This window comes from Chelonia mydas, chromosome 8 (assembly GCF_015237465.2).
Source record: "Chelonia mydas isolate rCheMyd1 chromosome 8, rCheMyd1.pri.v2, whole genome shotgun sequence".
Taxonomy (NCBI): Eukaryota; Metazoa; Chordata; order Testudines; family Cheloniidae; genus Chelonia; species Chelonia mydas.
Genome location: NC_057854.1, coordinates 14,376,166 through 14,400,998, shown reverse-complemented (window position 1 = coordinate 14,400,998; position 24,833 = coordinate 14,376,166). Strand labels below are relative to the sequence as shown.

The 24,833-nt window shown below is 41.3% G+C and overlaps 1 protein-coding gene across 4 annotated transcripts in view; it reads left to right on the top strand.

Annotated features, from left to right (window-relative positions):
* The first annotated feature begins 1,904 nt into the window (after positions 1-1,904).
* FNIP1 (folliculin interacting protein 1) overlaps positions 1,905-24,833 on the top strand; it is a 118,077-nt gene continuing 95,148 nt past the window's right edge. For 2 of the 4 annotated variants that reach the window (XR_006283458.1, XM_043521422.1), the window contains exon 1: positions 2,053-2,443. Coding sequence is in view for 3 of the 4 variants with exons in the window: in XM_043521422.1 (XP_043377357.1) it covers positions 2,355-2,443 (89 nt within the window). In the remaining variant the exon portion in view is untranslated. Of the gene's footprint in view, positions 2,444-24,833 lie in introns of all 4 variants that reach the window. The other 2 variants (XM_007053561.4, XM_037906915.2) reach the window with 2 other exon arrangements.

The window sequence follows — 24,833 nt, the reverse complement described above, 5'->3', positions numbered from 1 at the left end:
AACTAGGAAAAAGAAACCACCATTTCTCTCATGGCTTTTCACTGCAGTAGAATCATAGAATAGCAGGGTTGGAAGGGACCATCATTTAGTCTAACCCCCTGCTCAAAACAGGACCAATCCCCAATTTTTGTCCCAGATCCCTAAATGGCCCCCTCAAGGATTGAGCTCACAAGCCTGGGTTTAGCAGGCCAATACGCAAACCACTGAGCTCTCTCTCCTTGCCTTAAACTTTAAGAGGTTATAAAAGCACATATTGAAGGGTAATGAAGGCCTCGTCACAATAATAAAATACAATTAAAAAACTCATCAGAATTAACTTAAGCAATTTCTTTTAGTAACACTCAAAGAAATCGCTTAGATTAATTCAGAAAAACACACTTCCTTAATAATCTTACATCATATTGTTTTACTTCACTGGCTTTGGAGAATGAAATGAGGTTAGTGAGTTTCACTTTAGTTAGTTTTTAGTTTCTAGTTCTGCATTTGTACAATGCTGCCATGTTTGTATTGTAGACAGTGATGAGGAATCCTAAGATCTACCCAAAAATTATTGTCCTTTATTTAAGTTGTTAAAAATTGTTGTCCTACATTATTTAAAGAAGTTTTCATGAGGTATTTACTAAGAGATTGTGCAGAAACCTCTGGCTCCTCTTGATTTTTGTAAAACCTAGTTTTTAGGCTAAACAGGGGTACTTGCTCTAACTGTATTTTCTTCCTGCTTGCAGTGTTGTTATAGCTGTGTTGGTTGCAGAATATTAGAGACAAGATAAATGAAATAATCTCGCTTCTTGGACCAACTTGTTTTCAATTTCATCAACAAAAGTTGGTCCAAAAAAAGTTGTTACCTCCTCCACCTTGTCTGTTTTCTTCCTGATACATTAATTTGTTGTTACCACTTTAATACTAGTTGGTAGTATTTTGTGATGTTTGTTTATAAGGTGAAGCTTCCTCTTCATGCAAATCTCCTTCACCTTCCTTCCTCTGGTATTGTATAGTCTGAACCGCCCACATCACTTTTGCTTTCATTCAGCTCCCTGCACTGTGGGAGGATTTCTTAAATCTCCAAATGGCAACTCTCTACGAACAAAGGAAGAAAAGGTAAAAAGCTGGATCAACCTGGAGCCTCCTGTTTTTTGTACCCCCCTCCACAATTCCCCTTGCCTAAATAAAGAACAAGTTTAGTTACTGTTCTAAACCTGGCCAATTTCTGGCCCCAATCATCCTAACTCTACCACATAAAGAGAGAACAGGTGTATATGCTCTTCTTACACCAAAAACAGCAACAACAAACTGGTCCCTGATGTAGCAGGGTCTAGCAATGCTGGAAATGTGTCAATTTGGCATCTGGATCCTGCCAGCTTCTGGCCCTCCACAAATTCCACTGCCTAAATAGAAATCCTGTTTAGCCACTCTTGTTGCATCTGAGTACCCAGGAATTGTACCATCAAAATAGAGGAACAAGTGGTACTTCTAGTAGTGGAGGAAGAAATTTTGTCCTCCAGGAAATCCCGGTAGAAGAAAGCTGCAAAGACTCTGTTGCACCTGCATCCTGCTGGATTTGGCGGATGTATGGCTGCAGCCCCTCCTCCCGAGTTTTACCAATGCACGCAGTACAGATGCAGTTTCTCCAGGTCCTACCGGAAAACGGGAAGGTTTCCTAAGATGCTGATACAATTGGGCGGGTAATTGAGAGGCTAGAGCCCAGTTGGGGCATATGGGGCTGGATTGCAGCTGGAGCCTATTCTCTGTTGAGGCAGAGGAGGAGGAGAAGCAAAAATTCGGACCCGGCTGCCTGCCCTGGACGTTTGAAGCACCCTTGGGGCCTAGGAGTCTTTGCTGGGAGCGGGATGTTTACACGCTCGTTCTGTATTTATGTGGGTGAATCAGGGCGATCCTGGCCGGCTCCAACAGGAGCTAGATGCGGGCTGGAGGTTTTTGCAACGCGGTGGCCGTGGGATGCGGGCGGCCGCGGCGTTATATCCGGGGCCCTGGGAGAGGTTAGATTTATTCCCCGTTTAGCCAGCGGGAGCTGGGGCCAAACGCTAAGAGATCGGTCCAGCTTTCCCCCTGCCCTCCCAAACCCCAGCTGGGCGGCCGGAGCACGTGGTGCTGGGGCCTCAGCCACTCAGCTGTGCACGGCCCCGGAGAAACCCCTCCCGGGCCCGCCTCCCTGCGATCCTCCTCCTCTGGCAGCTCCAAGTGACTAATTTTTGTCATATGACTGTGACACCAAATGGAGTCGGGTTCGCGGAACTAGCTGCCTGCCAGAGGAGTTTGGTGCTCCAGCCCCAGCGCCTCCGCTGGCTGGAAGGAGAGAGAAGGAGGCCGAGGGAGGGGAGCCGCGCACCCCCAAAATGCCGCCCACCTTGTTTCAGAAGCTCTTCAACAAGAAGCACGGGCTGATTTCCCCTGCCCGGGACTCCAGGGAGGAGTGTGTCTTCAGGTAAGGCGCGGGGGAGCCCTTTCCTCTGTCTCGCCCCCGCGCCCCGACTTGGGCCAGTTTGTTACTTTCTAGCCTGTTTGCACCCCCACCCTCTCGCCAGAGGCCAGAGAGGAGGAGGGGGCCGGGGGGGGGGTCTCATTCCCTTTCTGATTGTGCGCGCGCTCTAGGGACTCTGGTGTGCACGATTGGATACGCTGCTGAGTTGGCTCCCGGGTCCCCTGCAATCCCCCTCCCCCGTTTGACACACATGTAGTTTGCATGTCTTGTTTCTCTTCCTCCCCACCCCCTTTCTCAGGAGAGCCCCGGGGGTGGGGAGGTTTCTTGGCCTGGGTTCCTCCGGCCACACAATGAGCTCGACGGAAACCCCTGATGTGCTTTTAGCAATGCCCTGGGACGCATGCAACATTGTTTCTCCAGAGAGCTTTCCTCGTAAAGGTGCCCTCGGTCTGTTCCCCTCCTGCGGCGCCCCTTGGGGATACCAGCCCTCCGCGCCTGCCCTTCGCTCGGCAATGGATCTGCTTTTCACCGCCGCCCTGTTTGTAAAAAGTTGCAAAGCAGAAGTAGCCCCTTGGTTAGCGCCCCCCAAGACGAGCTGCTTTCTCTGATCAGGTTGTGACTCTTCCTTTCGGCGTGGGTTGGGATCTCTTCTCCCTTCCCTGTCCCTGTCCTCAGATCCCCATTTATTTATTTTTTTGCCTTTGATGCTTTAGACGCACTTTTGATGCTGCAGATTTAACAAGTCCCGTTTAAAAAAAAAAAAAAAGACGCCATTCTTTTGGCTTTCTTGAAGTTGGGAGGCGGTTGCTATCTGGCAAGAGCGACCTTAAAAAAATAAAGAGGGAAGAGCAAATGCGAAATGTGTGGCTGCCAACAGAAGTGTAGGGTTACTCCTGAAATCTGTCATGATCTAACCACAACAAAACCGAATCCATCAAAGGGTGCCAAACAACACTTCAAGAAAAAACGCTTGCCCCCCAAGAATGTTCCTCCCTCTTCACCTCTTACAATTAAATGTTTCCGTTGGACCTGGCTGTATGTGTAATTCCCTGTATTTCTGAAATCTTAACAGTCTATGGGGGGTTTTTTGTTGTTGGCTGGAGAAAGCAGGTCCCTAGAGGTCCATGGACTCTTGTCTGGTACAAGGACTTGAGTTTGCAGTTCTTTATGACAACTCCAGTGAAAACTTAAAAATCAGGACCGGAACTATACTTTCGGCAGTTTCCCCATATTATGACCTATAAAAATTGTAAAGTTAAGTTTAAAGTTTGACATAGAAAAAGGTATTTTCAGTGTCTATAAAATAATAATAGTAATAGATACACAGAATAGTACCTACCTAGTAAATTTCTGTAATACTAATCAGTTTCCAGTCACAGCTGGAGTAGCAAAAGTCTGGTCTAGTTGCAAACTATTAATTTTAAAACACAATCATGATTTTGTAACTAAAATGTAAATGATATTTTCTTTGCATTTATTGGCATGAATAGCATAATCTGAAAATACTGATATTTTAAATCGACTACTTGGAACCTCTCTTCATTTAATATTTTGAAAATCTTTTTGAGTTTCATCACATAATGTAACACCAAATGTTACTAGAGCTGTCCTCTGGAATGGTATATCTATTGATCACAGTACCAGGTTCCTTTTGTAGTTGAGACTGTATCACTGCAAGCATCTGGGGTGGTAATTAGTAAACACACCCACTATTCTTTCAGCATAACCATTTTCACAGCATACTGATTAATCTTCCATGTTCTTAGGAAGTCAGTGAGAACTTTTGGAAGTAACCTAGAATCCAGTGTTGTAAATGTTGGAATACACCTTTAACAAAGTTTGTTTATAGCTGCCAAAACACCTTCATTTCATTTTCCTGCTGAATGGTTCCTTTTTTTATGGACCTATTGGATGGTCCAAAATTCCTCTTTAACAAATGTGTGTGTGTGTGTTTTATAGATCACTTTAATATCTTGCACCTAGCTCTCATGACTGGGAAAGGGCTCAATTAATTAGTCTCATTATAGTTGGTATGGCAACATCCATTTTTTTCATGTTGTGTGGGTGTATATATATTTTCCACTGCATGCATCTGATGAAGTGGGTTTTAGCCCACGAAAGCTTATGCCCAAACAAATTTGTTAGTCTTTTAGGTGCCATAAGTACTCCTCTTTTTTTATATCTTACCTGGTTCTCACGCTGCTAAGACACTTCTTAATGATAAACTTCTACTGAGGATTTGGTATATAACTCAACAGCTGCATTCCATACACTTGGGGGTAATCTGCGGATTGTTTGTTGTAAGGAAGAAAAATGTAGTATATTTTCCTCTGACATCTTTTTTCCCCTCCTTTTAACACAGAATAATGTGTGCCAGAACTGGATGTGTATTTTTCAAATCACGTTTTGTTTGTTTTCCTGTAGTACAATTAAGATATTTTTATATGCTGAATCTGTTAGTGGTCATGTTCAGGTTTTTAAGTTTTATTTCCAAAATATAGTTAAATGGAGACATACGATATGGAATGTTAATAAAAAGGTGTCTTCCTAATCTTCCGTTAATATTGTATTTTGCTAAACTGAATTTTCCAATGATAAAACTCTGAATAATAGGTCTATGTGAAGTACCATGCTAAAGTCAATAAACAGCATAATAGTTGTATTCTTATAAAGGAAAGTGAAAGTACATTCAACCCTTGGACTGTGCAAAGAATTCCTTTAAAGCCATAAGGGTAGGAAACAGGTATTTTATTTTAAATAAGGCCCTGCCTGAGTTCCAAATATTGCATGAGTGCAGAATCAGACCCATATTTCATGAAAGGAAACCAAACTTCTCATATGATCTGGGCCAGCCTACTAGTAGCTGGTAAGCAGTTAAAACTCCAGTGCATCCTCCAAATGTTTGTTGTGCGTTGATATGAAATTGAAAGGAAGGGGTGGGGGGGGTGGTCTTTTGATTAAAATACTGGTTTCTCTTTATAAGACGTGAATATTATTATTATTTATTTATTATTTATTTTGCCACAGACTTCCTTTATGCAAATTGCTTAATTTCTCCCTGCCTCAGTTTCCCTATCTGTAAAATGGGGGTAATTCTTAGCTAAGAAGGGCATGTGATGATGAACTTGTCTGTGAAACTTTGGAAGAATGTGCTATAGAAGGACAAAGTATTTAGTAAAATATTAGGGATGAGTCTTTAAAGAATCGGTGCTTAAGTTAGGCACATAAGGCATTATCTTGCATCACTGAACTCAAGGATACCATTGCTGTTGATCTCAATGGGAACAGGATCAGAGCCCTAATTCCTTATTGAGGTTCCTAAGTAAGTGGGCCAGTTTTTCAAAGCACCCATCAGTTTCATTTTTAAAAAATTGGGTCATGTATTTAAAAAAGGCTTGGTCTGTATGTCTGCACTTATTGCCTTCTTTGAGGCAACAGTTATTTAAAAACAAATCTGCAACCAAATGTTAAATAGAGCATTTAAGAGCAATTGTCATACAGGGTATGGAACTGAATAACTGACATGTGAGGGAGATCAAGGTAACTTGGTGCAAGTTACTCATTCTTCCCTGACTATGAATACATTTTGCATTTGAGTCATGCTTGCAAAAGTGTTATGAAAATTTACCAGCAGAGACACAAATTCTACTGAACTTACAATATTTTAATGAAAGCAGTATTTTACTTGCTTGTTTTCCCCCCCAAAAAAAATTATTCACCATGAGTGTGTGGAGTCTTGCAAGGCAGAATCAAGTCAGACTATGGGACATGCTTCAGGAATGAGTGCTGATTAAATTAGCAGTTCCAGAGTTTTGTGATTGATAATGTGGCATTCCCTAAATTAGTAGCTCAGGGCCCAATCCTTCAAACATTCTGACACATGTGCAATGTTACTTACACAAGTAGTCTTATTGAAATCAATTGAGTAGTGATGTGGAATACAGTTAATGTTAGTACTCACACAAATAATCAACGTACCATTTGCTGTGTTTGTACAATATGGTTTCATTCTGAGGACCCAGTTCTGCACATAATGGAGGAGTAAAATCTTTAGCAGAAGCCATGAAGAAGATTCTGATGTCTTCCTCTTTAACTGCAATATAGCAAAGTTTCTCCTTAGAGAAGTAGCTGCTTTGCCTGCTAGTTCATAACTACACTTAAGTGCCCTTAACACAACTCAGTTAAGTTGTATAAAGTATGTACACTATCACAGTTTGATCTAATATGTATTTAAACACCCATATTTTAGCCAAGCTTTATACCAAAGATTTTTTTTTATAATTCATGAAGTAATTTCATCTAGTGATATACCTAAGTGCATTCTGTATTAACAGGAAAAAGAGCAGAACATTACTGTAGCCAGCTCAGGGAAGACCTCACCGTACAGCCATCGGGTTTAAAAAGCAAGCAAAATGTTAGGATACATGTGATTTGGAGACTAAACGGAGAGTAAAGTAATGCCAATGTATAAATCAATGGTATGCCCTCATCTGGAATACAGTGCACAGATCAGATTGCCTTATCCCTAAAAGGATAAAGCAGAAATGGAGTTCAGGCATGGGTGCTGAGATTGAGCCGAGGCGTGGATAAGCTCTCATATGTAAAGATATTGAAAAGACTGGCATGTTTACCAGAGAGATGTGCTAGGATTTTCAGAAGAGCCCTAGGAGTAGGTGCCCAACTCCTATTGAACTTCAATGGGATTTCAGTGTCTAACTTCTGCAGGCTCCTTTGAAAATCCTAGCTGAGCTGAATGAGGGGACCTGATAAATGTGTAAACAATGACTGGGACAGAGAAGGTAGACTTGGAACTTCTGTTCATGCTGTCTCATACTGTGGGAACTGGGGGATATTAAATGAAATCGAAAGGCAAATTCAAATCTTATAAAAAGAATTATATTTTCACACAATGCAAAACTAGTGTGTGGAACTCACTGTGATCTCACTGAGGCCAGAAGCTGAGAAGTCGTCCAAAAAGGATTAGACATTTATGGATAGCAAGAATATCCAAGTTATAATAGTAAGTATACATTAAAAGAAATTATTTTAATACATTCTTACATCCTAAGGATTTTGGAAAGGATATAAACCCTTAACATGCTGTAGGGCATGAGCTAACCTCTGCTCTTGGGGAATAGGAGTAAACTTTCCCTGGGGCACCTTACACCATAACTAACTACTGCAGGGTTTCTTGAACCTTGTTCTGAAGCATCTGGTACTGGTCACTGTTGATGACGGAATACTGGACTACGTTGACTGCTGGTCTGATCCAGTCTGGTAATTTGGCGATTCTTATGTTTCTGTGTTCCTGTTGTTAGAAACGAGTCTGACAGATTTCTGGATTTAAAATCAAGGGTGTTCAGTTATATATATATGTGTGTGTGTATATTTAAAATAGCCATTAGATTAACCCTATGCAATATGAATTCTCTAACCAACCTGTGTATTAAAAATAAAGCAAAACAAAAAACAAAATAAAAAAATAAAATCTTAGTAAACTAAGCAACATCTGTTGTTCATCTCGCTAAACTGTCATCTTCACAATAAATCCTGAGTTGCACTATTTATATTACTGAATGCTGGAGGCAGGGTCAGAAGGTGGGTAAATATGCATTTATTTTTTGGCTTTCTAATAGTGCATTACAGTGCTGCGTTTAATTGTATGTTACCAGATGCCTCATCATTCAGTTTATTTTTACTTTTTCTGCAGATGAAATATTCCTTTTATTACAAGTCAAAAACTCAGGAGTTAATGGCTTATTTTTGGTTAACAGCAGGCTACATCTTTCTATATAGTTCAAGTGTGCTGCTCACTTTGAGCCTTTTAAGGTATGGGTCCTCAACCTCATTATAGACTCACCCCACTAGTGTAAAGAAAATAAGCCTATACTGCTTAGCTGTGGTTTGATGCACTCTTGTGTTCTGTGTATGACGGAGCCATTGAGCTTCCTTCTGCTACACACAACAGTTCTGTGCACTTGAGTTCTCTTGTACATCTAGCTATCCCTTCCAATTAACAGGAAGACAGATTGAACTTGAGAGTTCCTTCAGACCTGAGCTCAGTAGGACCTCCCAGTGTCTTGTTTGATCTCAAGAGCTCTAAAGAATAATTTTCCAGTCCTGGGTGGTGGTCCATAAATGCTGTCAGCTTTGTTTTGCTCTTGTCAGAGCATCTGTTAGAGGGGTACAAATATGTGGGAATTGTTCCAACTTAAAAATAAACCATACAAATTCCTCCTCCTACTGGGGGAGTATCTCTGCAGGGAGTATCTCTGCAGACATTTTTCCACCAGATGCTCTTTTTAGGTGTTTCTATATCTGAGGGAGAGCACAATGTCCCAAATAGGGAGGGACAGGAATAAATTACTTTTGTGTCCCCTGCTTGTGTATGGACCAGACCACTTGCAGCGATTCTGGAAACATACTTTTTCCTGGGGTCTTTCTGGAGCACAGACTGCTTGATTGATAATGATTTGTCAAGTTTCCAGTATATATGAAAGATCTAAGGTTGGCTGTAGAGTAATATTTCCTGAAAGCAGATGAGGCAAGTATCCACTATCAACCCTGACTCTCTCCGTCTTCTGTTGCAGTAGCTTTAAAATGTATCCTGAGTATTTTTTTATTTTATTTTATTTATTTACTTTATGCATAATATTGGAAGTTGAATTTATGAAGGGAATTGGAATAAACCTAGAAATGAAAATGGGTAGCATGATACAAAGATGCTCTAGAAGCCAGAGGAAGCAATTCATCTGCATAGCCATCCCCCTCCCATCGTAACTAACGATACGCTTCTTCTACTTCTTTTTTGAACGTGGAAATTAATGGAAAGGAATTAGTCTGAAACAGATTTGTAGTCATGAGGGGTTACCTCTCAGGACTGGACGCAGGTGATTTTTTTTAAATGGAATGCTGGAGTAAGGTTAATGAAGATTGTGAAAGACCTTTTTAAAGCTCATCTTATAGCCAAACAGTTCCCCCAAAACCTTTCAATAGATTTTCACAGTATTTGTAAAGGCAGTAATCAATAACACAAACGACGGGGTGTTGTTGTGAAAAGCCACTTTGTTGCCCCCCCCCCCCCCTGCTTAGAATAGAGGTGGTGATAGGAAATATTCTTCATGCCCTTCCTTAAGGGAAAGATTTATGAGGTGCCTAGGAAAGCTTAGAGCCTGTGGGAGTCAGACAGTTTGGAGGTTTTGTGTTATCAGGCTTTGGACTTGAGCATCCATAGTGATTTAACCCAACTGATACAGTTATTGCCAAAACCCCTTTTATGGTTACCGTTGACTGCAAACAAAAAGCCCCACTCCACCCAGTCAAAGGCCTTTTCTGCATCCATCAACAATAGGTGGCTTTGTGTCTGCCTAGCCTGGGCCCAGAGAATCAAACCTATTATTCCATCATTTTAGAAAGCCACTCCAGTTCTAGTGGATAATATGGTTAACAAAAGTCTTTAATAAGAATTTAAAATAACTCCTCAGATGAGCTATCAGCCAGTCAAGCTGATGTGTTCTCTTTTGGAATTAAAGCTTGTGTGGCCAAGGATATTGTATCAGAAAACTTGTCCACTTACAAACTTTTCAAGTTCCTTCAACAAAGTCTTATTAAATCCAATTCGAAAACTCATCTTGATCAGGAACCTTATCTGGTTCTAATTTGGCGATACCTCCAACAATGCCAGAGGAACTTTAGTTATATACAGATTAGCCTTCCTGAGTTTAGAAGGCTTTAGCTCTGCGAAAAAGCAATTTATAACCTTGTCCCACCAGATTCTGATGAAGCTTTTTTTAAAAAAAAAATAAATTTCTTGTCTTTTATTAAGTTTATCTAGGATTTTTTATTAAACCTTGCTTTTTCTTCTATTTCTGTCTCTGGCTTTTCCCAATCCTTCTTTGTTATAATACGAGTGGGAAAGTCTCTGACCTCTTGGCTTACTAATTAGCTTGAGTTTTGCAAGATTTATTATGTATTCAGTTCTCTCACTAGAAATCGTGCTGAAGTTGCCCTCCAGCTACGATCACTTTGGCTAGCATTATGAAAGATATTTTTAATGTGCCCTAACTACATTTCTGTTTCTAGAATGCTTATTTCAGGCAAAAAGAAAAGGAGTACTTGTGGCACCTTAGAGACTAATTGTTAGTCTCTAAGGTGCCACAAGTACTCCTTTTCTTTTTGCGAATACAGACTAACACGGCTGTTACTCTGAAACCTGTCATTATTTCAGGCAGTCTTTCTTTACTTTGCTGAAGCATTTTCTATCATTTGATCTGTTATGTATCCTTTGGTTGTTTAAGTCAGGATTCACCCTTGAGTGCAGAAACAAACAGTATAATAGGTTCAGATTAGCATCCCTGCCGGGTTGCAAAAAGTACTTACACTTTTTATTAAGATGGCCACCATCCAAGTCCTGCTTTACCCCAGGCCTATGTCAGTCAGTCTGGAATTCCCTATGGGTCTAGGAGTCCTGCATTCCTCTCCAGGTGGGCAAAAATTAGGATCTCCACTAAAGGCACAATGTCAATTTGAAAATCTCATTTCTGTCTGCAAACTTTGAATCTACTATAGTGACAAGCTATCAAGTAAGATTACGAAAACAGAAAGAGATTGCGGGGGGGGGGGGGGGAAAGGAGGAATAGGGGAAAGAGTCTCCTCTAGTTTTTTTCAGTTTGTTTATACTATGTATTGATGGCACATTGTGTATAGTCAGTTTTACAGTGTCCCTGTAAGGTCTGTTAGGGCTAAATTTGGCCTGTGCTGCAAGCACCATGTATGGGGCAATGCGTGTGCTGCTCCAGAAAGCAGAGTGTGATACAGCAAGTCACAGGAAGATTTTCAAAGGCAAAGAGGGTAGTTAGAAGAAAAGGAGTACTTGTGGCACCTTAGAGACTAACCAATTTATTTGAGCATAAGCTTTCGTGAGCTACAGCTCACTTCATCGGATGCATTCAGTGGAAACTAGGGTAGTTAGGCACTTAACTTCTGTTGCAAGTCAGGAGGACTTAGGTGCCTAGCTGCCCGTTGTGCCTTTGAAAACTGCCCCATGCTCCAGGGGGAATATTCCCTGCACCAGCCTGATACTCTGTGTACGCTCTACTCCCACTTCAGCTGCATGTATGGGAGAGGTTGTAGTGGTTCTGGGGAGGCTGTCCTCCACCCTCCAGTGATACAAATAGCACCTTACACTCTTCTTTGTAAAAAGAAAAGGAGTACTTGTGGTACCTTAGAGACTAACCAATTTATTTGAGCATAAGCTTTCGTGAGCTACAGCTCACTTCATCGGATGCATCAAAGCTTATGCTCAAATAAATTGGTTAGTCTCTAAGGTGCCACAAGTACTCCTTTTCTTTTTGCGAATACAGACTAACACGGCTGTCACTCTGAAACTCTTCTTTGTGGGTGTGCAGGATGGCCACAATCTGGCCCTTTTCAAGAGAGAAACTAAGTAGGTGAAAAGACCCTTCTGTTCCCCTGCTGATGTTTAGAAAATCCCTTAAACTTTAAAAAAAAAAAAAAAAGGAATTAAAAGATGTGAAATCAGCCAACTTCAAAACACTGAAGCCACCCATTGTTCCCCTTAGTAATGTTACTCCCATCTTGGTCGGACTCTTTCAGTGGCCAAGCACTTCTTTTGTGTTCTGTGAGATCAGGTGCTGTAGGCTGTAGTAAAGATCACGAGTTTGCTGTGATACGTGCTTGTATCAGCCTCCTGTGTTCTCTGCATTATCACTTCCTCATGCTGAGGCAGCAGGAGTTTTATGAAGAAGGGCTGCTATCTTTGACCTGCTCCGGCTGCCTCTGGAGCAGTGTCTCTCTGTGTTCCACTCCCAGTGTCTTGTCTTCTTGTTAGGATAATGTTATTTGAAACGAAACTATAGCAAATGAATTCTATTGCTTCCCTTTCCATCTCTGGAATCTTAAGGGGTTTAGGGTTGCCAACCCTCCAGAATTGTCCTGGAGTCTCCAAGAATTAAACATTAATCTTTAATTAAAGATTGTCGTGTGATGAAACCTCCAGGAATTCGTCCAACCAGAATTGGTGACCCTAGGTTAGGCCTATGCGGTCTGATTTCTGATCCTACCAATCTACTGTGGAAGCCATTTCAGTACCTGCTTAGATGGCCTAGGTCTTCTAATCCTCTTGCCAGCTGATCAGAGATTCTTCCTATGGTTGACTGTCGTCTTTTCATGCATTACTCTGATTACGCTTGGCAGCCTTTTTGTTTTGTATAGCACAGTCTGTGAAGAAAGTGTTACATAGATTTCTTGCTGCCGTTTCCTCCATTGGGTTGTCATGGTGTGAAGTGAGCCAGATGTTGTGATGTGGGGGAGACTAGGGTTCAGTGGGCTTGGGAGAGGAGGCATGGGGTGTGTACTGTTTCCATGGTGATAGAGAGAGAGAGACCCTCAGAGCCTGCAGATATGCTGTCCGTGTTACCTCATGTGAAAATTACCTCCACGTAATGGAATGCAAACGCCCCTCCCCATAGTCAAGGGAGTGTGGGTTTGATGACTGAGGTAGGAAGGGCTCTTAGAGGAATTTGAGGTGCTCTGGGCAGCATCCTTCTGTTCCTCCTCCATGTCAGGTCTTAGGTGGAGGGGCTCCGGGGACTGGGAGCATGAAGTATGCAATAGCCCCTGAAAGCCTCTCTCCGATTTTGTTCTGTGATGTGTGCCGGGGGGAGGAGGATCCCTTCCCAACCCCAGCCTCTGTTGGAGTGATGGGACAGGAACTACTTGGGTTGGCACTTATGGGGTTTTCAATCCCCTCAATGCTTTTCTTCAGTTGGATTTGGCCCTTGGTGTTTGTATTCTGCTGAGCTAACACATACTCAGAGTGGCATCCTGGATTCAATTTTTTTTCTTTCACTGTTCATTGTTGGATAAACTGGCCCAAATGAGTTAGAGGCTGAAAATTGATTTTATTTTGCTGTAATTCTGTCTAAGTTCTAAAAAATGACTACTTTATAGCATATTTTTAAAGTGGAAAATAACATACATGGCAATTTTGCGCTTGCAGGGTGTGTTCTCTCCTGTTGCTACATCTGTAACAGAGTGTCTACAAAATCACATGTTTGTGTAACTCCCAGAAAAATACAGTGCTCGGTTACACCAGGGTAAATCCACCATCCAGATACGGTGGACTTATACTCATGTAACTGAGAGCAGAATTTGGCCCTTAGTAAAGCTCAAAATGGTTGTGGTACAGTGGGGAGGACAATTTTCTGGAACTGTTACTGGAAAAAAAAGAAATTACGTCAGCTAAATTCTGTCAATTAAAAACAGAAAATAATTTCAGTCATTTGTAAATCCCTTGCTAATGCATCAGTTACTCCACTTTACGCTGAGTAGTAACATCACTTGTATTTAAGAAATATTCCTTTGAAAAACTCATTTGCACAATACAAATATGAGACAGTTTAAGGGATTCAACCATAAAGATTCCATTCAGAAGGGGCAGTCCCTCAGAAGGATTAATCATTTATTTCTAAAAATAAATGTAGATGTGTGTTCTGTTCTGTAGTCATTATGTAGCCTTTACTGTATCAGCTTCAAAGAGGATTTTCTTTAAACGATGCATTTTGCTTTTACTTAATGTTCAACCGAGACTTCTATGTGGGATAATTTGCACCTATGTAGAAGAATGATTACCTGGAAACCTTCCCCCTCCCCCAGTCGCAAAACCAATAGCTTGTGTAGATAATATTATTCAGAATACAATGATGTACTTTTCAGAGGTTTAAGAATAATTCCCATTGTAATCAACATTCATTGTTGAAACGTGTGAATTACAGCTGGAAGTAGTATTCAAAGTACTGCATACGTGTGTAGTATGTTTATTTTATAACATACTAGCTCAAAATAGTTCCGACTTCAGGAAGTCGGTGCCTCCTTCCCTGCCTCTATTTCTCTATAAACACATGAGTTAGTAAATGTACAAGTGCCACCAAAATGACTTTCTTCTTTGTCTTCACTGTATTGTGAACATGTAATAGCCTTTAATTTTTAGATGCCTATGGGCACCCAGAGGTCACCAGGCAAACAAAACCTAAACCCTAAAATCATAATTTAGGCTGTCACTCCAAGTGGCTTTTGTATATAGGTTGAAGCCGTGCTGATAAACCAGACCACATATTTGCCTCAGCTTAGAGGGCTCTCTGGACTGAGATCCCCGTGCCACTTAGTAATGAACAGATCTGCTATAGAGAGAACCCATACAACCCAGATAGTTCCTGCACATGAATCAGCAACACCTTGTGATCAATGGCATAAGCAGCTGACAGTGTTAGATATATCAATATAGAATGCGGTCTCATATCCATTACCCCCAGGAGGAATCCTCATCAGAATTAACCATCTTGGAGCATGAACATCATCCATCATACATTAGTGCCATCTCCATATTGCCTCCAGTATACTTCTCCATGATGTTTCCAGTATGTCTCCAGCACTAATTGTGGCCTGAAACCAGACTAGAACATGTAAGAGAAATAATTGTGTTCTGTCCAGTTGACCCTAGTATTCTTCAGTCACCAGTCTCTCAAGCACCCTCGAAAGGGAGCATACAAGATTTGTTCAAAACCATGTATATTTAATTCAGCATGTCTCTGAATGTCTTTCTACTACTCCTGGCAAAGGGTCAATAAAATATAAACCTTTAATGGTGTTGCAAGCACCCTTACCTTTCAGGGTGTGTGTGTGTGTGAGAGATACACAGTGGGTGAGGAACAGGAACCAAATCTCAGGGTTCTGCTGCCTGTCTGAGCTAATTTGTAAAGAAACTGAGCAGGGTATAACAACTTCTGGATAAATACAGCACTAGCTTAAGAACCTGACATTCCGCCCACTTAAGCCAGGGCTAACTTGGCCTGTTTTCTCTGAATCTCCTATGTCACTTTTCCCTTAAGAAATGGATTGTGTGACGAAACACCTGGTATCAGGGAGTGATCCAGCACAAAGCGTTAGCGGTAGCTGCTGTTGGTTTCTTTGTTTGTTTTTAACCTCCGCATTGCAACTCTTTTCTTTCTGGTTTTGTTGGGAATTCTTTCCTATAGCAAGGAACATCAGAATCTTAGTCTGTTGCTTTACCACTCTGCTTTCTAGCTAGCGCTAGTGTGGCACTATCTATTGTATACCTCTGTTTGTCCCTTCTGACAGTCTGTGTATAGCTATTCCTGAAGTCTAAAATAGAGATGGGGGTCCGTGCATTGAAAGTTTGAGGGTGTGGGGTTCAGGCCTACTTTTAAGCACATCATTTACTATGAGGGTGAAAGTCAGGCCTGGAAGAAAGCAAGTTTGCATGGGTAGCAAGTGAATGAACGTCTGGCATCATTTATTTTTTTTGTCAATTATTTTATATCACTTCTCAGAAGACGTAATCCGTGAATGATGTGCATGCCATTCGGATGTGCTGCTGAAGGGTTTGTCTGCTTCTTTCCAAGGTGAATAGTGTGATGCATGATCTGGGTTAGATGTTAATGAAGTTCAGCGGCAGATGGGAAAATGCGTTTGCTCGTGTGTGTGTGTGTGTGGGGGGTAGCTGGTGTGCAAATACAGAGCGACGGTGCTTTGTCTTCTTTCTCAGAACATTATCTTGGTGAAATGACGTGTGAACATACAACTATATACCATCAAATATATGTGTCAGAGTTCTCCTGCTATTAGGTACCTACTGTTGTTTTGTTCTAAACCTATGTATCTATTAGGCAGAATTAAATTAAATGTCTCCAACATTAGGCCAGTGAATTGGCTTTCAGCACTGAATGTTTCTGTTTAAAGGTAGACTGAACACAGAAAGCTGTGCTCAAATAAATTGGTTAGTCTCTAAGATGCCACAAGTACTCCTTTTCTTTTTGCGAATACAGACTAACACGGCTGTTACTCTGAAACCTGATCTCTGATAAATGACTAAAATAGACAGAAAAACGTTTTTCATTACTTACATGTATTTCAGTTGACTCGAGTTACTGGAAATTACTCTACTTTCTTAGTAGAAAAGGAAGTCCTCCTACCGACAAATTGGATGGTTATGAAGAAGCTGAAAAGACTAGAATAAATTCGGTTTCTTAATTACCACATCTTTGAATCCAGATCACAGACAAAGCACTGATCTTTAATAAGCAAGATCCACGTTTTTGAAACACACATATGTAGAAAACAAAGTATTAAAAGAGGCAAAGATCAGAGTAGGCTGAAGCAGATTCTTACGGGGTGATGGACAACATAATTAAGTGTTGCATTTTTTTAAAAACTTTGGTTATAAAGTTAACTTGCTTTATATGTTAAGGTTTTCTCCTCCCACCTGAACAAATTAAGTGAACAAAAGCACCACAGCATTATAAAATGAAGATAAGTTAGATGTACTGGTTAATCTAAATGTGTTTATCTAAAATGTAAAGATCAGTGTATTGAACTATATCCTGATTGATGAAGTGCCATAATTCCATGAAAGTAATTTAAGTGGCGCAAGTGTGTGTGTGTGTGTGTTTTCTCAGATATATAAGACTGATTCTTTCAAACTCTGGGGACAGAAGCTGGGATTTCTGTTTCTGAGAATTAATGTAAAATGCCATTCCCTGTTAGCATAAGGAGATGTTTTTCCAGCTTCCTTTAGCACTTTTCATTTTAAGGCTGCCCTTAATTTTTGTTTTCCTTTAGTAGCCTGCAGAACAAGACAGATAAATTGTGCTCGTGACAGGACACTATTTGGCAACCAAAAGGGAGAGGGAGCCATATAAACAAAGTAAAACTCAAGAACGGTATTAGCTTTGAATGGATAGGTAACTAGCACAGAAAACAGGGAATGTAATTGCAGCACAGAAGAAAATTAGAAATAAAGGTAAACCTAAAGGGCTCAATCTAGCCAAGTGATGAGCATCCTCAACTCCAAATTAAGTCTATAGGAGTCAAAGCCACTCAGTGCCATGAAAGCTGGGGCCCAGTATGGAAAACATGCCAGGGCGAAAGGGTGAGAGAAAGGTCAGAACAGAATGAAACAGGAAGAAAAAGAGACTAGCCAAGCAAGTCAAACTTCATTGCACCGTGACCCCCATCTGACAACTAAAATTACTATATCACCCCAGAACAGGGGACTGAAGCTTGAGCCCCACTGCCCCAGGTCGGGGGGGCTAAAGCTAAAGCCCAAAGGCTTCAGCCCCAGGCAGGGGGCCTGTAACTTGAGCGCCGCTGCCCAGGTCTAAAGCTCTCGGGTTTCAGATTCAGCCCCAGGTGGTGGGGCTTGGGCTTCAGGCCCGGGCCCCAGCAAGTCCAAGCCAGCCCCGGCAACCCCAGACCCACTGTTTGAGAACCACTGAGCTAGAGCAAGAAACAAGACCCTATTTCCCCAGATCCCCTCCTCCCTGAGTTTTAATTGGGTATGTTTGCCCTCTTAGAGACCTTGATGTATGTAGGCACATGCTTAAGCCCATCCCTAATCAGCAAAACAGTAAACACATACTTATGCATGTCACTGAATCAAGGCCATAAATTGTTGTCTGTGTCAAGTTGTGTATTATGTTTTGTTTCACCCTAGAAGTGAGCAATGTGCATTCTGTATGTATATACATACACAGGCCCTGCTCCTGTAAATGGACCCCTGTGGGTGCAAAAGTCCACCTGCTTCCCTGATCAGGGACATAGTTTGTAATGTGCTTTGGGCTCCTTTGGAATAACAGGTGCTACATAAATATATGGTGATACTAGGATATTTAAAATATCAACAAGTAAGAGAGGAAAAGGTTAGGGGGAGAAAAGAGGCAAAGGTATTTTAAAGTTATCTCATTTTTCATTGCTTTTTTTCTTTTGTTCTGTTCCTGCATTTACTAACAATGCCCTGGCCAGAGACTGCTCCCTATGGGCATGTCGACACTGCAGCTGGGAGCGATCCCTCCAGCCGGGGTAGACAGGCTTGAGCTAGCCCACCCGACCCCGTAGGATTGAGAGCCTAAACTCCAGCTGGAACTCCAGCATCCACACAACTATTTTTATGATGCTGCCTCGAGCCCTGCTGTCAGGAATCTGTCTGCCGGAGGCTCGCTCCCAGCTGCAGTGTAGAGGTACCTCATGTGCCCTCCCTTGTGCCCCTTTGTTCTTTATCAGCAGATGCATGTGCTGGCTCCACCTTCAGCATGTCTGCAGGAAAATGGCATTAGATTGGATTTTGGAATCCACGTTTGTTTGAAAGAAGTAACATTAAGAATGGCACATAATTAAAAACTCAAGTTGCTGTGAATGTTGGATGTACGGTGGGCAGACGTCCTGATGGTAGGGGCTTTGTCTTATATATGCAAATGTAGCTCCCCCCCCCAATGTGTCCTGATTTTTCACACTTGCTGTCTGGTCAGCCTAGTTGGATGTGAAGTGTTAACATTCTGCAACTTCTCTCTCAACCCCGAACACTCTTTCTCTCTCTCCCAGCCTTCAAGAGACACATATGAAAGCATTAATTAACCTAAATGCTCCACGTGCCTCTTTCTCTGTATTTTCCTTGAATTCTATCTGTTGTTCTTCCTACTAGTGACATCCATTTTCCTCTGCTTTTGGAAAAGAAATTTGTGTTCTTTCTCTCTCTCTCCTCTTTTAAAGAAACAAGTGAAGCCAGGTCCCTCCCCCAACCCCACCCATTCTTTTGTCCTTTTCCAAATTACCCCCTTTCTTGGAGGCCTGCTGTCTCAGCCTCTCCCTCTTTCATGTTCCATCTGGCTGTCGCACCATCCTGTTTTTGCACCACAGTCTGCAGAGCAAAAGCGGCTAACATCTTTACTCGGATAATTTTAAGTGACATGCACAATGCCAAAGAGGGTAGCAGGGGACAGGAGCAGAGCAAGCAATTATATTGCCTACAGCGCCTTTAGAAAAACCAGCCTTAACACAGCCTGGTGGTATTGACAGCTCGAGCCATCCAACTTGTGAGCCATTCTTTCTAATTGATACAGCAGAATAAATGGCTTCTTGTCATGCTGTTAATGGTTCACAACAGGATATCCGTGGCACCAGCTTTCGTAGGGTCCCCCCATCCTCCAAATGCTCACGTGAACTGATTTAATAGAGGAAAAAAGCTAGACAAAAAATGCTAGTGTTCCTTTTTGTGCTCTAGTGAGAGTAAAGCCAAATCTGCCCCTCCCCAGGGAATAGGGGAACACTAGGTTTTTGTTCAAGCTTTTTTTAAAAAAAACGGTTTTACATGAACGAAACAAATGTGCTTTGCTGACACCCTGGGTATCCTGCAGTGGATCAGATCAGCGCTGCACCAGAAATGGTTTGTTCTGCTGCAGCATGATTGTCTCACCAAGAAGCAGACAGGAGTCACTCTAGCCATGCCAGACAAGCCGCAGTGTTGGCCCAGGTCGACTTGCACAGCACTCTGAACTAGTTCATTAGTGTTGGCAACAAAAGAGATGGATTTTATCACACTAAAATATATATATATATATACATATCTGTATAGAATACAACCTATCCAACTGCACAATGTAGCTTTTATCAGCTATTTCTGTTGACTGCATAAATCGTCAAGGCAAAACTTGATTTTGTCTTGTATGTGCCCCCTGAACCCAGTGATAAAGACAGTGCTTGTTCTAATGTGTACAATTTGGGTGTATTTTATTATCTACACGCTGTAAGGTGAGACAAGGTGACTGCTCCTTCCTTAATTTTAAATTTCTCTGTTTAGAACTTTTGTACTAAGTTTGATCAACCAACCAAAGTGACATAGGCACTTAGGGCCAGATTTTCAAAGGTATTTAGGCACCTAGAGATTCAGATAGGCACTTTTGAAAATCCTGCTAGGCCCCTGAGATTAGGTGCCTCGTTCCCATTGAAAATCCCACTAGGTGCCCATCTGCATCTTTAAGCACCTATATACCTTTGAATGTGTGGCATTTAGGAGCTTAAGTCCCATTTTCAAAAGTGACTTACACTCTTAGGAGCTTACGTCTCATTGAAAGTCAGTCGGATGTAGGCTCCTAAATCCCCAAGGCATTTCTGAAAATTTTACCCATAATCTCCATACAGTGTGTGTTCATGGCTACAGTTTTTAAAAATGACTAATGATTCTGGACAGCCTACTTGAGACACCTTTTAAAAAAAGGTTGATTTTCAGAAATTGGGTGCTCGGCTTTTTCTGAAAATTCCATCCCCGTTTAGATGGTTCAAGTTGGGCACCCAAAAGCACCTGTCACTTTTGAAAATCTTGGCTATATATATATCTTAATATTTTTTTTTTCAAGCACTGTGTATTATGATTTTCAACCTTGTAGCCTCATTATTGTACTGCTGGGTGTAGCATAACTTATAAACCCAAGGAGAAAACCACCAATCTAATAATATTTCATTTTCCAGCCTATAAACTCTCCTTTTGCAACAGCTTATAAACTCTCCTTTTCTCCATGTTGCTGTTCAGTAGTCTGAGTTCAATGAAAGCAGCATATGAGAGAGACAAAAGATGATAGGTTGAGTGCCACTCAAAAATAGATTGGAGAAATAATGTGATTCTTTAAAAACCTCATTCATAAAACCTTTCTGTGCATACCCCCGTCTTCCTCAGCATGTGTTTGACATTCAGGTCAACTCTATATAAAGCAAACCTGAATCTGGATTGGGTCTGGGTTCAGTAATGCTGAAAATATCTTGTAATTTTTTCTGTTGAGATGCTGATCCAAAGTGATTTATTGGAACAGAGATTTCAGCTGTATCTGAACTGTAAAACAGATCCCTTTCCAGTTTGGGATCTAACTTGACTGACCAAGATGGTAGAGATGGGTTTCAAATGTAATCCACTGTCCCTTCTAACTGCAATGTGAAAGGATCCAGGTTTCAGGGTCTAGATTTGGCCTGTCTTTACTTTGGTATATGTTTATTTTTTCAATTGTCTGAATTTAACGAGACCGTTCCATGCAGCTAAGCACTAATGATGTGACAACGCTCCTTCACCTCCTTCCTGGTAATGGTACAAGGCCTCATCCAGAAAGTGTCTGGGCAGTCACCTGTATCCTTATGCTAGGCTGCTGTTTTTATCCTTGTGCTTAGTTTTAAGCCTGTAAATAATTCTGATAATGTAAGTGGGTTGACCCAGAGGTCAATAGCTAAGCACATGCATAAGTGCTGTGCAGGATCGGGGGACCAGAGCACTCTGCATTTTGTAGGATCAAGTTTGTGGTTCACTTTTTTCTTAACTACCAGACTATCCCATTTTTCTCATAGGTTAAATACTTTTGCAAACCTCAGATGGAGCTGTTTTTCTGTGCAGTGTGTTCAGATGTCCATTCTTAATTTGTCCTGATCTCCTTGCAGTTATAGAATAGTAAAGTCAAGTTAAGTAGTTTCTTTCAGTGTCTGCTCTATATATAGGCCTACCTGAAATAGTTTCAGGTCACCTTAGAGTTCTTAAATTGGAAAAGCATTGAGCAGCGTTACTATTGCTGTGGAGAACTGAGCAGTCTAGACTTTTTCTTCACGGTACCCACATGACGCTTGTTGTATTTAAACAAGACAGAAATGGACTCACTTATCTCTTCTGTATGTTAATTATGAAGACCCAGTAGGGTAGAAACTGAATGGAATGTTCAGTACTTGAGTTTGAACTAAGTTGCAGAGAAATGCCCTCATAAGAACAGCCCTACTGGCTCAGACCAAAGGTCCATCTATCCCAGTATCCTGTCTTCCGACAGTGACCAATGCCAGGTGCCCCAGAGGGAATGAACAGAACAGGTAATCATCAAGTGATCCATCCCCTGTCCCCCATTCCCAGCTTCTGGCAAACAGGAGCTAGGGATACCATCCCTGCCCATCCTGGCAAATAGCCATTGATGAACCTATTCTCCATGAATTTACCTAGTTCGTTTTTGAACCCTGTTATAATCTTGGCCTTTGCAACATCCTCTGGCAAAGAGTTCCACAGGTTGACTGTGTATTGTGTGAAAAAATACTTCCTTTTGTTTGTTTTAAACCGGCTGCCTAGTTTAAGGGTGCTTTGAAACACCATCTTGGGTTGGTCATATCCCCGTTCGTCATAGTGAGTGCTGACTTTATCACTATAATGAAAATCCAATATATAATTTAAATTAATCTCAGGTTCAGAGCTATTCCTTTATGCTTTTGATTTTTAGTAGCATGTATCAGAACTACTTTTTAATCAATATGAACAATTTGGTGGCTTTCATAAGTATCATTATATACTTTTTAATCATACGACACAGGCTTCTGTTATATCAACTAAGGCGTAAGGAAGATGTATTCCCAGAGACTGGTGGTTTAGTGCCGCTTTGCTGAAGTTAATTACAATTAGATAATGATAACTGGGCTCAAAAATTGTAAGTAAATCGAAATTTATCTTCTGCAATGCCGACAAGAAAAAGTTGACTACAAAAGAAAGATAGTTTAGAACTTGTGAAACCTTGCTTGGCCACAGACTTCCTGGGTAACCTTGGTCAAGTTATTTAGTGTCTCTGTGCCTCAGTTTCCTATCTGTAATATGGGGGGAAAGCAACTCACAGCCTCATGGGAGTATGATGAGGAGAACTACCTTACATTCTGGGAGATGTTTTGGCACTATGGTTGTGGGGGCCATCTCAGTAGAAAAGATAGAGAGCAATGCCCACAAACATTAACCTCTTATGTCTTCTCCACCCCAGTGTTGTATATGAGGGGGAAAAAAACAAACCTCCTCAATTCACACCTTCCTGTCTGTTTCCCAGTGCGTCTTATGATAGCTGCTTCTGTCTTTTATGTCCTGGCCCTTCAAACAGCTGCTGCTGAATATCGGTCCTATTGCCGTGAATATGGTCCTTGACTACTTTTAGTTAAACACGGGTGTTTGACTGCTGTACTCAGGAATATGTTTGCAGGATTGGGCCCCTGAATTTTAAGTTGTTCAGGGACTTCAGCAATTAAACATCCACAGCTGGCCCAGGTCCTCTGACTCAGGCTTGCAGGGCTTGGGCTGTGGGGCTGTAAAATTGTGTTGTAGATGTTTGGGGTTGGGCTGGAGCGTGAGTTCTGGGACCCTAAGAGAGAGGAGGGTCCCAGAGCCCAGGCTCCAGTCTGAGCCTGAATGTCTGCCCTGTAGTGTTACAGCCCTGCAGTCCAATCCACCTGACATGGGCCAACTGCGGATGTTCAGCTGCTGTGTAGACGTACCCTATTTGTCTTGTGCAAAGCCAAGAGCTTGTTGGCTCTTAACAAATGGCAAAAAATCACTGGAAGTGACGAGATGAGAAGTGTTGGCAATAATTTATTTTCAATAGTGTTGCAAGTTCATCGGCTAATATGCAATATGAGTGTATAGGAACATCACCATAAATAGTTTATAACTGTACTGTATTTCATTCGTTATATCTTAATTTGTTATGCTTGTTTAGATAATCAGCACCTGTGGTTTAGCTTGCAGTTGTTCTGGTGTAACTGAGACTGAATTTTTGGTGCATTCCAAAGACCTTGATTCGGCAAAGTGTTTAAATGTGTGCCTTACTTTCAGCCCCTGAGTATTTCCATTGATTTCAGTGAGACTACTCACATGCTTAGAGTTAGGCACATGTTTAGTAGCTTGCTGAATTAGGGCCTAATATTTGTAAAGGAACCGTTATGATTAGAGGGCCCATGAGGAAGTATAAGGCCACACGGGTCTAAAAATGTTACTATTGAAATAAATTCTCTAGTAAGGATTCGAGGTTGTATATAAATATCCCATGCAGTATTTTTCCCATGGAAATAAGCTGTAGGTATCTAACACATCAAAATGAAATAAAATATAGTCTGTGGAAAAATCATTAGTTCACCATTGCTTAATGTTAGTTTTATATGAACATTTTTATAAATGATCTAATAACATAATGAGTTAATGTACACCGAGTAACACTGACTGTGAAACCAGATTTTACACTGAAAGTGTTAAAATATTTTAAGTGTCAATACGTCAGGCTTTAGTTCAAGTAAATACATGTAGATTAATTTCCTCCAACTTTTCCTGTTGTAAATATCCACACCATTTGTAAATTGGTTTACATTATAATGAAAATTGATTTGTTTTTGTTTTTTTAAAGAGTCCGTTGCTATAGCAGCCAGGCCCAGTACAAAAACGCTGTCTGGCAAAAGGAAACCTGAAAAATATTGCCGTGGCCAGGATCATACCCTAGGAAAGTTGCTCATACACTTAAAATAAAATAAGTGCATCATATCCTGAAACAGCTCAGACCTGGATCACCAGAGGAAAGGGCCTGCTCTCAGAGAGCTCTACCTACATTCCTTGCAAGGTTCACTCTAAAGAATTTAAGAATCAGAATATCCCCGCTTGTCTTAACTTCTGTGATGGGATAAAATGAATAGGGGTCTCTTGGGCACCTAACTCCCAGACCATTTCAGTGTTTGTTTCTTAGCAAAAGAAGTGATTTGGCAATTG